The 14,698-nt window shown below is 36.9% G+C and overlaps 1 protein-coding gene across 5 annotated transcripts in view; it reads right to left on the bottom strand.

Annotated features, from left to right (window-relative positions):
- Positions 1 to 3,258: 3,258 nt before the first annotated feature.
- Positions 3,259 to 14,698, bottom strand: part of kif13ba (kinesin family member 13Ba) — a 40,315-nt gene continuing 28,875 nt past the window's right edge. The window contains exons 25-40 of one of the 5 annotated variants that reach the window (XM_043262498.1): positions 14,419 to 14,565; positions 14,286 to 14,315; positions 13,879 to 13,978; positions 13,275 to 13,401; positions 12,889 to 12,944; positions 12,636 to 12,760; positions 12,369 to 12,545; positions 12,094 to 12,186; positions 11,186 to 11,341; positions 10,664 to 10,741; positions 10,510 to 10,563; positions 10,296 to 10,410; positions 9,683 to 9,816; positions 8,418 to 8,483; positions 7,469 to 8,150; positions 3,259 to 6,208 (exon numbers count right to left, since the gene is read on the bottom strand). In XM_043262498.1, coding sequence (XP_043118433.1) covers positions 6,000 to 6,208; positions 7,469 to 8,150; positions 8,418 to 8,483; positions 9,683 to 9,816; positions 10,296 to 10,410; positions 10,510 to 10,563; positions 10,664 to 10,741; positions 11,186 to 11,341; positions 12,094 to 12,186; positions 12,369 to 12,545; positions 12,636 to 12,760; positions 12,889 to 12,944; positions 13,275 to 13,401; positions 13,879 to 13,978; positions 14,286 to 14,315; positions 14,419 to 14,565 — 2,349 coding nt within the window. In that variant the 3' untranslated portion in view covers positions 3,259 to 5,999. Of the gene's footprint in view, positions 6,209 to 7,468; positions 8,151 to 8,417; positions 8,484 to 9,682; positions 9,817 to 10,295; positions 10,411 to 10,509; positions 10,564 to 10,663; positions 10,742 to 11,185; positions 11,342 to 12,093; positions 12,187 to 12,368; positions 12,546 to 12,635; positions 12,761 to 12,888; positions 12,945 to 13,274; positions 13,402 to 13,878; positions 13,979 to 14,285; positions 14,316 to 14,418; positions 14,566 to 14,698 lie in introns of those variants that run through there. The other 4 variants (XM_043262500.1, XM_043262499.1, XM_043262501.1 and 1 more) reach the window with 4 other exon arrangements.

Below are 14,698 nucleotides of genomic sequence, written 5' to 3'. Positions count from 1 at the left end.
AAAAAAGAACAGCATTTTGCCCTTTTGCTAATCACACATTTTGCCAATGATAGTCAGGAAAACCTCTAAATTTAGTCGTTATTGTGACATTAATAGCTTAAGTAAAACAAAATACAGTTTTGTGACCAGTATAAAAAAAATCTTGTCGTTGGGAAACTGGCTTAACGTTAATTGTGGACCCTGGTTGTCAGCGTAAAAGTTGCATAGGACTGTTTTTGCAGTACCATAACCGGCCTGCTGGCTTCAGCAATTACGTATTGCACTTTTAATTACTAGCGGCAGCTTATTTATGTTCCTGCCGCTACACAACTGTGCATCTCTGCAGGGAGGCGTCGAAGGCTGTCTGGAAACTGAAGCCTACTCGTGAAGATTGTGCCATTATATTTCAGCATTAGCAGACTAGAAATTCAGTCGGGCTTTCTGCGGGCCTCTCTAAAAGCAATCAGACAACAGCCGTTTATTTGAACGTATATAACCTCAAAGTGTTCTACTCAGCCAATAACTGTGCAAACGTTTTTAGCAGCACGCGGCTGGAAAATGTTGTAGCATTGGGAATTTCTTCGTCTCAGCGAACGGGAAAACACTTGACAATCAGGGTGACGACGTTCCAGTACGAAAAAAAAAACAAAACAAAAAAAAAAACCTGTTGGTGTTTGCCCACGTGTCCAAATATGGGTTTCTCTGGAAAGTGATGATAGCTAAAGTCCCTTTCGTGGGGATTAATAACCGTTATTTCCGAAATTAAAGTGGATTTAACCACTCTAATAAATATCCCATGTAATTGCTTGTTTGTTTTTGTTGAATAATCATAAAATGTCACTTTAAGGGGGAGGGTTATGGTGCTTTGGGTTCTTTACCCCAACCTACGTATATATGTGTGTTTTTTTGTTTTTGTTTGTTTGATTTATCTGGTACTGTTTCAAAGAAAGAACATAAGAGGGATGGACTAGTTCAGGTTATTTTTTTATTTGTGCTTCAGAATTGAAATAAGGTGCTTGTTTTCAAAAAAAGAAAAAAAAGAAAGGAGATATCAACCACACACGCTCTTTTACAGTCTTTCCTCTTTTGCCTTTTAGGAAGCTGCTTTCGGTGTGTAACGCACATCATCGCAGTCACAAATAAGCTTTTTTTAGACGTATCAAAATAGCTATCGGATGACAAACCTGTGAAAAGTATCAGCTGCTTCAAAAGTTCTCTCAGAATGTCTGAAATACCATTTCAACCCATCATCACACCTTTGTTCCTATCGAGCGCTAGGTTTCAGTCGATGAGATCGCCACTAGCTAACAAACGGGCTCGTATTTAAAGTCAGCCACGGCCGAGCGTGAATTTTGAACATGGGCTTCAGCCTTAATGCAAGTATTTTTAAGCACTTAAATTACAGAATGTGTAAGATCTGTCGACACGTCATTTCTGTGAAAATTAACTGTTGATGGCGCTGTTTAACTTAACGTTAATATTCCTAGATGCATTTCTACCGTAAATCTACATAAGCTTAACATAAATGTACCAAGTCTATTTGATAAAATATGTACCGAATGAATATCGTATGTTAGGAGAGAATATTAATTGGAAATGAAATTTCTCGCTTTTAGGAAATTCTGCTAAGCAGATAAATCTGTCAAATGAGACTTTATTTGTTTCTCTAGTTATGCCTTGTGTAATTTGGTTGAATTAAATCAAGTACATTCTCTTCCTTTATGACCGGGGCTATTTGGCAATTATTATTATTATTATTTTTTTTACTTTAGTGAATATATGACTGTGCAGTTATTGTTACTATATATAGAATCAAACCTTACAGACTCTTTAACAGTGCTAGTCACATTTGAAACCTGCTGTGAACAAATTGAAAAAAAAAAAATTATATATATATATATATATATATATATATATATATATATATATATATATATATATATATATATATATATATATATAAGGACTTTTTACACATATATGTATATAAATATATATATTATTGATTGACTTATAAGGATTTTTAATATATATATATATATATATATATATATATATATATTAAAATATCAAGCAAAAAATATCAAATCAATGTTTTGGCTAACAGAAATGTAAGTAAATTTTATGCAATTACAGCTTTCTCCAACTAAATTTTGAATCAGAGAACTTTTATATCCGTTCAAATGTTTTCATTATATAATTTTATTGCAGATTTAATTTTACTGCATTCAGCAGCTATTATAAAAGACGAACGATTGCTGCATTTTTTTAATTTTTTTTTTTTTTTTGGTGGTCTGCTCATGTGACAACTAGCCCCGGTCTTGGTTTTGTATTCAGAGTTTTTCATTAAACCTCAGTCAAAATATTAGATGCTATTATAGCGAGACAATGAACAGTATTGCAAACTGCCAATCATACTTTCAGCTATGAAAAGTGTAGAATTGTCTTCGAAATGTGTTTTAAGTCAGCTGGCATTGCCGACCCAAATTTGAGCGTAAAATATCATAAGCTTGCACAGCAATCATGTAGTCTTGTATATTTTATTATAGGATACAGACAGTCCAATCTTACTAACGCAGAGTCCCTCAGTAAATGCTTTCTTAGAAACAGTATTGAGGCACAATGTGATGATGGACTAGTGCCCAGTCAGTTACCCAGAAGTCTTTATTAAGCTAGTGTTGGAATGTGTTTGGAACAGAAGTCTGTCGTGAAAGAATGAGGGAACACTTTGACTGTGTTTTTAATCTGTCCATGTTCAATATGTGAATATATTAAATATATAAATATATTCTATGAGTATAAAAAATTCAAAATATATCACTGTTGTATTAACTTGAAATAGTCTAATCATGTATCTCTTATTACAGAATTTAGTGCCTTTTTTGGACAGTAGACTGTTCTGTAATTAATATGTAGTATAAAACGCATATGCTTTGTTACTTTTTTAAGTTTTGTTTTGACACTCTTGTTCATTTTCAAACTTTGTTTTTAAGTTGTTTTTATTTTAGAACTGTACCTTCTATAGAATAAAAACCTAACGAGCTGAAACCCTGTCTGATCACTTCTTTTTATACGTTGCTTCAGAATTATTCAAATAGAGCAAATTCTGAATATTCCTAATTCTGAAACCGTAACCGGATTATTTAAAACGGAAGGTAATTGACAAATGTGTGCAGCTGCTCTTTTTCATGCCAAAAAATTTTATCTAAATTTAAAGCACCCTCAAGTCTAGGTAAAGTAAAACTGGGGAAAAAAAAAAACAGTAATAAGACAAATGTGTAAATCAGTTCACTTTTTATTTTTCTTTACAGCCAGATTATTGTACAGTCAATATAAAAGAAATTATAAATGAATTATTATACATGATTATTCTTTGGATATCAGCATAGAATTGCAGATAATTAAATTAATCAAACCCAGCCTTGTGCTCAGATTGAACTCTCAAGATGCAACTATATACAAAACACACACACACACGCACGCGCACACACTCTGGGTTCAAACTCTCCATATACGGGACGACTTTCATGACAAAAATCATCAGGACGAGGCACAGACTAGTGGTGAAAGATGGAGCGGTCCACTCGCTGCAAACAAAAAGGGAGGGGAAAAAGAAAAAAAGGGGAAAAAAAAAAAAAGTAGAGCAGCAACTTCCTGCCAAGAGCTTCGTCTGACATCTGTGTAAACAGCAGGGCCCAAAGCTTCCTTCAGAACCTCTTTCTCCTGATGCCCTTAATGGGAATGATTTCAAACAGGAGGAAAGCGCGAGTCTCCACACCTGTATTTAGTATTTGACTTCAAAAGGCCACTGTGTGGTTGCTCAGATCTATGCCGTTTATGACAGATCGAGGTGTCATTAACCGCTGCTGCAGACATGCTGACGTTGAACAGAATGGATTCAACCGTTTTAGTGAAGAAAAAGAGCAAATTGCACTTAAAAACAAAAACACACAGTACACGTCTAGTTAAAAGCATCTACGACTGAATCGTTGGGCCGCGGAGATCAGCTTACTGAAAAGGTCTTCAATAAGTTCATTTCCCCTTTGTTTTTAAAGTAACTCTCGTTAGGTTCTACACAATGAGCCATCAAACTCCTACAAGCACTTTAACGTTATTGCTACAACAGTAATGTATTAAACTTAGTAGAGACTCGTCATTCTAAAGGCAATTAATCATTACCTTTAAATTAATACTTAAAGAATGACTAGTCCGAAGCCGTCGTTGCAAATCAAAGCAACAAAGTATGTGTGCGTTTGTTTTTTTCTCACTATGAATGAGGCACAGATCAAGATACATAAAAAAAAAACAAAAAACAAAAAAAAAAAAAACAGGAAGGTGTTAACCAAATTTTGACTGAACACAAACATCAACACCACACTGTAGGAAAAAATAAAAGGCAACTTCAAACTGTGGGGAAATGTTTTCCCGGATGGACATTTTGAAATGTTATTGATTTTGAGCACCAAATCCAGTGAGAAGCAGATTTACAGTGGATCTTCGGTTAGTTTAAGTTAATTTACAACAAAACTAAGTACCCTTTGGGCACATAAGCTATCTACTATAAATCAAATGTGCAAATTAATTGTCCATTTATGGGATTTTTACACTTTATAAATTCAATTTACATAGCTACAACCATTAAAATATATTTTAATCATTTGATATTGCATTAGACTTTAGAAATCGCATGATGATTTCCACGAATAGAATAGAAAAGGAATGAAATAACACACTTTTTCCTCCAACCTGATGTGAACAAGCGACATATCTGCATGGAATCATGCTCCTTGTTAAAAAAAAACTATATAAATGCGACCACTTTGCCCATACGGTGTGCTAAAAATATTTAATGAAATTACATTTAGATCTTTTCATTTGAATAAATAAGATGAAGGTATTGCCAGTAATTGGTCCAATACGCAAAACTGGAATGTGCTTTTACCGTGACCTTCTTGTGGAAGACAGTCCTTTAGAAACCAATCAAACTGAGCTACTTTAAATTGCAGTGCAAAGTTATTTGAGGTTGAAGTAGTTTCAATATCCCAATTGCAATTAAAAAGCTGCTTACTAAAATGTGCCCCAACCCATAAGATTGTAAATAAGCCACTTTAAAATACTTTTTTTTTTTTTTTTTTTTTCGTCCAATCATCAAAACCATTAAGAGAGGGTCTAATTAAGTCAGTCAATTAAACCTGAATGTGCCAATTCAGTCAAGTTTAAAAATTCACTATGTGTAGTTACACACCAAGTAGGGGGTTTACTCCTAAAATACTGATAGGCAAGTCTACCAATGATAACAAGCCAAATAAAATATCCCATCTTGTAGATATAGCCGTCCAATCACTGCCCAAGTAATAGCAGTACTTCTCATCAAGAAACAACTTGCATCAAAAACCTACATAAACCTGCTCAGGGCGGCACCTATGGTAAAATACATGCAAGCACCCCTTGATAGTGGCTTACAGCTGCAAACCCAACTGGGCATATCCAATGACTCTGATCGGATCCCTGAGATAATCTCTTACATGTCTATCATACCACATCCTAACTAGTGTTACAAAGGTGCAATGAGGGATGCCAAACAAGAAATGGGCTGACTTAAAAGGCACATTCAGGAAAATATAAACTGACTGTGCAGAAAAGATCAAATCCAACATCATTTGTAGTATTGAGTCCAAAAATTGACTCGTGGTATAACCAGGGCACAAACAAAATTGATGGGTTGATCTCAAAGACCCGGTATTCATTTGAGGTCAACTCAAGGAGACTTGCTTGAATACTCAAACCTAGGAACGCATCTTAAGCAGCATGTTAAAAATTCATAGCACTCCCACATGCTACACATTAGCATAGCACCGAAACTGACAGAGGGGCGTGTGAGGGAATGTTGTACCACCTCCATGCAAAGTTGGAAAACAGAATGCTCTATTAGCCCAAGCACAGTGATGGATGGAGTTGAACTCCTCGGTTAGATTCAGATGTTGGAAGTGGACGTTCTGTCCTGCTCAGCTCATTGTCAATTAGCTGGTCCAGGATTTGCGATTTTCTCCTTTCTGAATGGCAGTGCCGGCTCCTCCCCTCAGTTGCTGACTGAATTCCCCGCTGCGGCGATTTTCGGTGTGCCTTTTGGAAGCCTCCCGTCGAGTCAGTCGATCTGGACGGACTAGCACCCCGTAACCAGGGTTGCATCTGAAGTATTGGTGGCCCTCGACAGAACCATCATTCTTACCTAGTGGACAAAGGACAGAAAAAAGAACATGAACGGAGAAATAAAAATTCCCTTGATATTTTGATATAAAAGAGGTCTTTGTCCTATAATAACATGTTTCAGAATTAAAAACTTTCTTAGCCTAAAATCAGCTCATTTTGAAGTTGTTAAATCGGCTACTTTATGACATCACAGAGTGGCTAAACTCCGCCTCCACAGAAGATGATCAGCGCCTGCTTCTACATCGCTGTGAGTTTTGCCCCGCCCACCAATTTGTGCATGCAGTGTAAATAGTGGCTGTTTCTCAATGTGTCTCCAGCGATCCTGCATCCTTATCTCGTTCTACATCATCATTAACAGTGAAAGTTTAGCTTCAATTCTCAAGAACGCAAGTACGGAGAACGCATGCAAGTGCTTTTGATATCAAGAATGGATCAAGTGCAGACTTGAGAGACCATTACATATCCCAGAAGACACTGCTGTAGGCCGGTGTTTGAAAGCCTGTAAGCTTTAAAAATCGCTCTCGCAAATACCTGACAGCCCTTTAAATCGTTTGTTTTACAGAGTTAGGTTTCAAGTACGACTATCTATAATAGTATCACGTTTAAATAAGTCATGACAGTAATGTTATGTTATATTTATTGTTCATTGGCTGCTGCAGACTACACGGTCAGTTAAGCAAGAACGCAGTACATCTAAATTCTCAAAAGGATGGGCTCGCATCCTTCCGAGTTCAGTCTCCACAAAAACACAAGTCTATTTGCATTCTGTGATTCAATGAAAGAGGTAAACACAGGTCTACGAAGAAACAAAACTTTTTAACGAAGTTTCAAATTGCATTAGTACGAACTTGGTTCTTTGTTCACTTGATTTTACTGCAAATTCATTTACGAACTAGGCACAATTTGACGCAAGACTTTAAGAAAGATTTGAAACAAAAAGACTGTGCTGTGCTGACTATATTGAATCCGACAGTAGTAATTATAGTAGCATATGTTTTAGTATAATTATAGTAGTAACTTTTTATTATGTGGTCACTATTGCATTGTCTGTTATTACAGATCGTTTGATATGTATTTTGATAAGACAAACATAATTATTAGCCAATCATAGCAGCGGGCGTTTACTTCTGAGTCTTGCAATCTGCCACGCCTATTTTAAAAAATGTAGAAAATAGCCTATTACTTCTAAATTCTTAAAATTATAAGTGGACCTTAGAGAACAGTGATAACTTAACCAAGGCAGTTCATGAGCCTTTTAATAATGGAATATCTATCTCACCTGAGGGAGTGTCCAACTCGACCCCGACCCAGATGCCTTCTGAGAAGTGCGTTGGGCCTATGTAGCGGACCGCGCCAGACTTGTTTGATCCGACAGTGACTCTCCCTCCCACCTTGAGCCAAGCAAGTTCCTTGGGTTCCACATCCTCGAAGGTTATCTCTAGCGTCTCCAGGCTGTTAGTTTGCATTGCGGTTGCTTTTCCATCTCCAAGAATGTTACTGAAAGACCTGAGTTCATTGGCTTTGACCTTCTGGAGGGAGAAAGGGCCGTCTGCGGAGGTACTCGACACAAGGGGAGGAGTTGTGTTTAGCTGTGCTTCCTGCTGAGAGGTGGTAACACCATTCCTGTGGGCCGCCTGGGTATCTTCCTCTTTTCTAGGCCTGTCAGATCTTAGCCCAGCTTCTACAGGAGCAACAGAGGCATTAACAGGGGTCGGTAGAGAATCTTCGTTGTCAGGCCTGGATGCTATGGGACCCACTTGGGAATTGGGAGTAGGGGTAAGGTCCCCGCAAGCTATGGAGACGTCGGAAAGAGTGGCAGTGGAGACGCTAGTAGAAAAATAGCCACTGGAGGCCTCGCTGATGGGGCTCAAGGGCAGGTCATGCGGATCATGCATAGAGGACGGGGCATCAGGCCCATCTGAGTGTCTGTCTGAAGCAGGACTCTTCCCCATTACTGCAACCTACGGGGAAGGACGTCCAAAACCACAAGGAACATTTAACTACACCTCAACCTATCATCTGACTCTCACACAGAGAGCACATGCTAGGAAAACCACAGATTTAATAGCATGCAATTTACATCACATGCAGGAGAGAAAGACTGGGCTCTTAAAATATCTTCCTAGGCTATACTTTTGCAAAATACAAGTCTGTAACCCAATTCATCATTCATATTTATTTAATTTCGCCAAAGACGGAGCATGAGATCAGAGTAGAGATCTACTTACCGGTTCTATTCTTACTCTTCCTTCATCAGAGTTGTTGGCTGTTTGCATCATTATTCGTGGCATATGCTGGAGAGATGAATGGAACGTATTAAATTTGTTTTTACGATTTCGGTAATGGTTTTCAGAGAGGCGGCACAAAGCTTGATTTAAGTGTCACGGGTTCATTTTTTATGTCGGGAGCCTTTGGATTACGTTTGATCTAAAGTACTGACAGATCAAAAGTCTGCAAGCAGGGGAGGAGTGATGTACACGATGAAATATCACTGTCATATTTTTTTCCTCTATGCCTCTGTCGAAGGCATGCTGGGAGATATGATGAAAGGGTATGGCTTGACAATTAATCTTGGGGAAATTAAACACTGGAGTTTATCTATGGACTCCTGCCTAACATATAATCAGGTTTCCCTGACATGATTTACTTTGACAAAATGAGGACACTGTTTTAATCATGGAAAACCAAAAAAGCCTGTTTTCTCACAAAAAAATCCACTACCAAGCAATAAGGCTTAATTTAAAGACTTAATTTTCCTCATACGAGATGGATAATATATCACAGATACAGTATATGGGCAATGTAGTAGCATATAGAATTTCTGTCTATATGGAAATGAGAGGCATGAAGACAGAACGACATTATGTAGAATCTAAAATTGACTCAAATTAAAATCGGTCAAGAGGATTTGCATGCCTCTTTGATTACCACAAATGATTTACTCGTCTAAATGCAGCATATTTCTGACAGGCTTTGTAGGTGCTAAAATGGCTATTTTTATGACTGATACTTTACATCATTTTTGTTGGTTTTTTTTAACATTGCCTATGCAAGAAATTACCCCATGGAGCTTCTATTGACAGGAATTTACATACAGAAATGTTTATAAGCACAGGAATTGCCTGCCTTTTGAATAAATGTGATAGTTTGAGTTCTTTGTAATGGGTACATATTTTGAAAAAATAAAGAGCTGGGATGAATCTCATCAAAAAAATTACAAGAAAAAACATTACATAATACATGCATTCAGAAATAACATTTATTTATACATTAATTTATTAGTTGCAATTAAACATTTTACCCACAAATACTACATGATATATACATAACTTCAAAAATGTAGTAATATTTTTATTTATATTAATTTGGTTTTGGTTTTAGGGTTAAACGTGACCTGGACATTTCTTGACAGTTTTCATGAGACTCACCCAGGTGACAAAGGCAAGGATTTAGTCATAGTTTACCAATTTAAAATTCGAAAACGTGACCAGACCTGTTGGGAGTGTGGAGAAGGTCTCAAATCTTTCTTGTCGTCGCGTACGGGGAACAGGGACTTGAGCAGCTTGGGCATCTGAGGAACCAGGGCCTTGACTGGGGAGATATAAGAAGCAGCAAGCCCTGAAAAACCTGTGGGTGGGTTGGGAAGGAGGCAAACAGCAAGGCAGAGGTGTGGAGAAAGACGACAATGGTGGTGAAACAGAGACAGATGTAGAAAAGATATAAAAGGTGTGCATGATGGCATAGTCACATAAAAATGTCACACTGACATTTTTTGACAGATCATGAAGAGACAAGATGAAAAGAAGCTGAAGTCGAACAAGACTGGGAAAGATTTTCAGAAGGTAACTGAAAGTTTGCAAGTTCAAACCCTGAACAAGCATTATTGTGCCCTTGAAGATGCTAGGATTTTCTCTGTACTAAGGTCAGAAATGAGAGTACAGGCAAAAATTAATCACATTTACAATAGAGGCCGCAGACTTGAATGTTGAATGGATGGTCAAAAAAAGAATGGGTCATGCTAGAAACGGAAAAGAAGACCATTTTGTAGCAGACTAAACCATCCACATCCTGTAGCGCTCATTTTAATAGTGACTGTGAGGTCATACCTTGCTCAGGGTCCTGATTCTGGGTAGGTGGTGTAGGAGGTCTGGATGGTCGTGGCAGTGTTTTGCTGAACTGAGAGGAAGTCCCAAAGATATCCTGCTGACTCTCCCATCGATTCTTACATTAGCAAATTGGATATTAATGGTTACATAAAAAAAGGACCCATTTCCTGTTGCGGATCATGTGTTTAATTTTTTTTTTACCCTAGTATCTTACCTTGTTGTCATCCAGCACTGAGTTTAGTGACAGATCCTGTCTACTTCCAGATAACTAGATGAGAAAAAGATGATGTGTGAATACAGAATGTGCAAGGCTGCGATGATGCCGGAGTTTTCTGTTAAGATGACTTTAAGGCTGCAGATGTGCTTACCCGGTGCACGCTGGGAGAGCTGAGACTGCGTCTGCTGCCCTTGCCTTTACCTGCCAAATGCTCCTTCACTGCCACCTCCTGTAGCACATGATGAAAAAAAGAAATTCAAATTTACATGATGAAAACTAAACTTGCGAGGTAAAAAAAAAAAGACACCATTCATTTCGGTGATATTCATAGGACTGCTTGTTTTAACGAACCTTTAAATAATGAAAAGTGCATTGGCAGCATTCATGTTTCTTTTATAGAGAAATATGCTGTGATATGCAGCATTTTAATTAAAAACATAAGTTTATACAGAATGACTTAGGCCTCGCGCTTAAAACATTACTCCCAAAGTACAGTGATTTACAAACTTTGGAAATCAGTTAAAAAAAAAAAAAAAAAAAAGATCATTACATATGCCATAATACTAAATCAGATAAAGTCTTCATTTAAGATTCAGATAAAAAAATATATATTTAAATAGATTTTAAAAAATGCTATCAGATTAAATAATATTAATGAAGGTAGCTGTATGACCTGTCTCAGACGGTCCAGTGTGAGGATGTTCTCCACAGCCAGGACACTCCGCAGGTACTTCTCTATAGCAGCTTCGTTGTCTGAGGATTTGGGGTTCTCAGCGCTAGCGGCCACACGGGCCAGCATCTCCCTGTCCTCTGAGCTCTGACTGTCCTGCTGACAAACACAGCCAGAGAGACAGATGCTTGTAAACAAACCAAGTCAAGAATCTTTATGCATCTTTATCAGAGCTTTCTTATAGGTAATATCAAACTATAAAATAATGTAAATATCATTAATTTATATTTTAGGATTATCAGCAAAATAATCCTAAATAATCCTGTTCACCTTGCTGAATTGGTGTTATTTTAGTATTATTATTATTATTAAGACTATTATTAGTTTTGCTAATAATAATAACATTAATAATAATAATAATAATAATAATACATTTTCTTTCTATTAACTTCTTACAGTTTTAGTAATTTTAGTACTTTAGCGAAAACATTTTTCATTTCAGTTCAAGACAACATTTAGTTTTTCCATGCAAGATTTAATCTTTTGAAAAAGGGTAGTTCAAAAAATGAAAATTATGTCAGTAATTACTCACTCTCATGTTAGGTTCAACTGTAATTTTATGTAGCTACAAGAATAGAATACAAAAAAAAAAAAAAAAAAAAATATATATATATATATATATATATATATATATATATATATATATATATATATATATATATATATATATATATATATATGTGTGTTAGAGAATTTAGGTTCAATATAGGTTCAAGAATTTGAAGTGAAATTATATTGTCATTGGTCCCTGAAAATCAATATCATTCAGGTTATGTATTATTTACTACTTATATTATGCATTACATAGGCACACAAATACTTTTGAAAAAGTTTTGATTTTGCATCCTTACCCCTGGTATATTGGAGACAACTTCAAAGGTCACACCACAGCCAGGAATAGTGCTCCTGGTGGACATCCTCCTTAAGAAATTTTGAGCGAAACCCTGTTTAAACCAAAAAAAATAAAAAATTAAATATGCAGAGATAGATATAGAAAATCATATTTTTTTTCTAAAGCATGAAATTTCTTAAAAAGGTTTATAGCAACTAAAATATCCGCAACAGCTGTATTTAAAAATATGATAGTGATGATAGTGAAGGTTTTAGAAAGTAGGCTATCCCGCACCTGTCGTCCAGTGAGGTTGACACAGATGCGTTTGCGCAGGACTAGCTGCATCTCTGCAGGGTGGCTGAGCTGCACCACGGTGCGGATAATCAAGTATACTCTCTGATCTGGGGCGGCACCTCGACTCAGCTGGGGACATTCATGAACCGTGGAGTCCCAAGAAGCTTCGGCTTTCACCTGAAAGAAAAATATATATTTTAATACATTCCTTTAAAACCAACTAGGGAGTCTCTGAGAGCCTTGAGAATGAGTAGGTAGAATTCTCACCTCTCCATCATAATGTTTGACAATCTGAAGGTCAAAAAATTCATCCTCATCTTCCGAGCTGAGCATGGCGTCCCAGCCGCCCGCCTCGGGAGCGTCCAGGTTCTCCTGAGAGCTGAAGTCATCAGCTGGAGGAAGCAAGAAGAGAAACACAGGATAAAAGAGTGTGAAAATGAGAGTAATGATGAATTGTACTTCCAGTGGAAGAAAGGTCACAGAGGACATTGCTGTTTAAGAGCAGGCAGGAAAAACATACCACTCAAATCGAGGAAGAGCACTGGAATGTGAGTTTCCATTCCAGGTACTGGTACCCTGCCAAGAAAGACATAAAAAAAAAAAAAAAAAAAAAAAAAAATCAACCCAAGGGCCAAATACTCATGACTAAACATTTGCAAAAATGTTTAACTGATACTGACACTTATTTAACATACAAAGCCTCAAATCCAAATATTATTTATTGAAATAAATAATTTAAGGCTTATAACAACCTCCCTAAAAAGCTGACTGCACAGAACTGGATTGACATTAAATGCCATTCAGACCTCTAACAGACAATATGTTTACCAGCTATCTATAACATTTCATAATTTAAGTGTTCAGTGTTAATGTGGATTGTTTGTAATGGTTATAGCAGTGCTGTACCACTCAGCAGGAGCTCCTGGTATTCCACTGCCAGCAGAGGGCACCATCACTGCATTTCTCTCCTCGGTGAGAGTCAAGCGCCACTCAAGCAGCTGGGCCTCCCTCTCCACATCATCCTCAGACTTATCTGGTCATAGAGAGCACACACCAATCACCAATGATTTTTCTCATTTCATGCTAAGCAAAACCTATTTCCAGTCGAGCCCATTCAACTAACATTTAATTCGCTTGAAAATGTATATACAAAATATTTATAAAAAATTAAATACATCCCTATTTATCTATAAAAGCATTATTTGATCTTGCAGTAACATTAAACAAACCAAAAAAGAAAAAAAACGATCAGTGGACATGCATAAAACACTGCGTAGATCTGATCCAGCTTTTTTTGTGGCTGGCAAGGTAACAAAAAAAATCCATGTGGGGCTTTGGAGCAATGCAAGATTTTACAAACATTAAAAATCAGATCTATATTTCTTCTACCTTCTCTATATCAGTCTGCTTGTTTCTCGAAGACAAGACATGAGCTCCCTAAAGCTAGCAACAACTATATTGTAGGCCATTACTGAGCTAAAATAAGTACATGTGTCTATCTGGTTTTTACCCGTTTTGCTGACCAACGACTGAAGATGTTGGTCCAGATACTCTTGCCTCTTAGTGAGAGCGGTGAGCCACTGACGCCGCAGACGCTCCAGATCTCGCTCCTACAGGATTATGGACAAATGAATAAACACAAAAGCTTCTGTTGCATTTCTTTTTTGTTTTTTCTATTTTGCTTTTCATGTCATTAATGGGTAGGACAGAGGAGAAAGACAGGAAAGAAGTGGGAGGGAGAGACAGGAATGTGATGAGGAAATGACGCAGAACGGATTGAAAACTGAATCTCAGCAGGATCACCACAACATTATGACAAATAAATAAAATTAAAATAAAAAAAATTAATAAAAAGTAAAAATCGATTGCTTATTAGCAACTCAAGGTCTGTCATAAATGTACTGACAACATACATACCTGATAACTGTCCATTTCATCGCCCTCAGGCTACAAAACAAAACCAATATAAACGTTATAGACTCTCGTTATAGACAACATTCAGATAGCATCCTGGTGAATGCTAAATGTTTAGGTGAAAAAAAATCGTTACCTCTTGTGGCTCGTTGTTTTTAGTCATCCGCACCTGTCTGATCTCCACACAACCGATGGACACTCCCAGAATGATCTCTGCTATTAAAGGCATTGTGCCGGAATCCTGTACTGAACGCACCTCCACCTGAATCCGCCGAGATTGGCCCTGAGAAAGACGAACAAAAACAAAAAAAAAAAAAATTAAATGTTAAACAACTGTGTTGATAGAATAACAGAGCACAAGTAAAATACTAAGTTCACATGACTAAGTGTCAAAAAAAATCTACCAAAAAAAATTA

Source organism: Puntigrus tetrazona, chromosome 17 (genome assembly GCF_018831695.1).
Source record: "Puntigrus tetrazona isolate hp1 chromosome 17, ASM1883169v1, whole genome shotgun sequence".
Lineage (NCBI taxonomy): Eukaryota > Metazoa > Chordata > Actinopteri > Cypriniformes > Cyprinidae > Puntigrus > Puntigrus tetrazona.
Note: the sequence above shows the minus strand (reverse complement) of the source record. Positions and strands in the feature narration are given on the sequence as shown.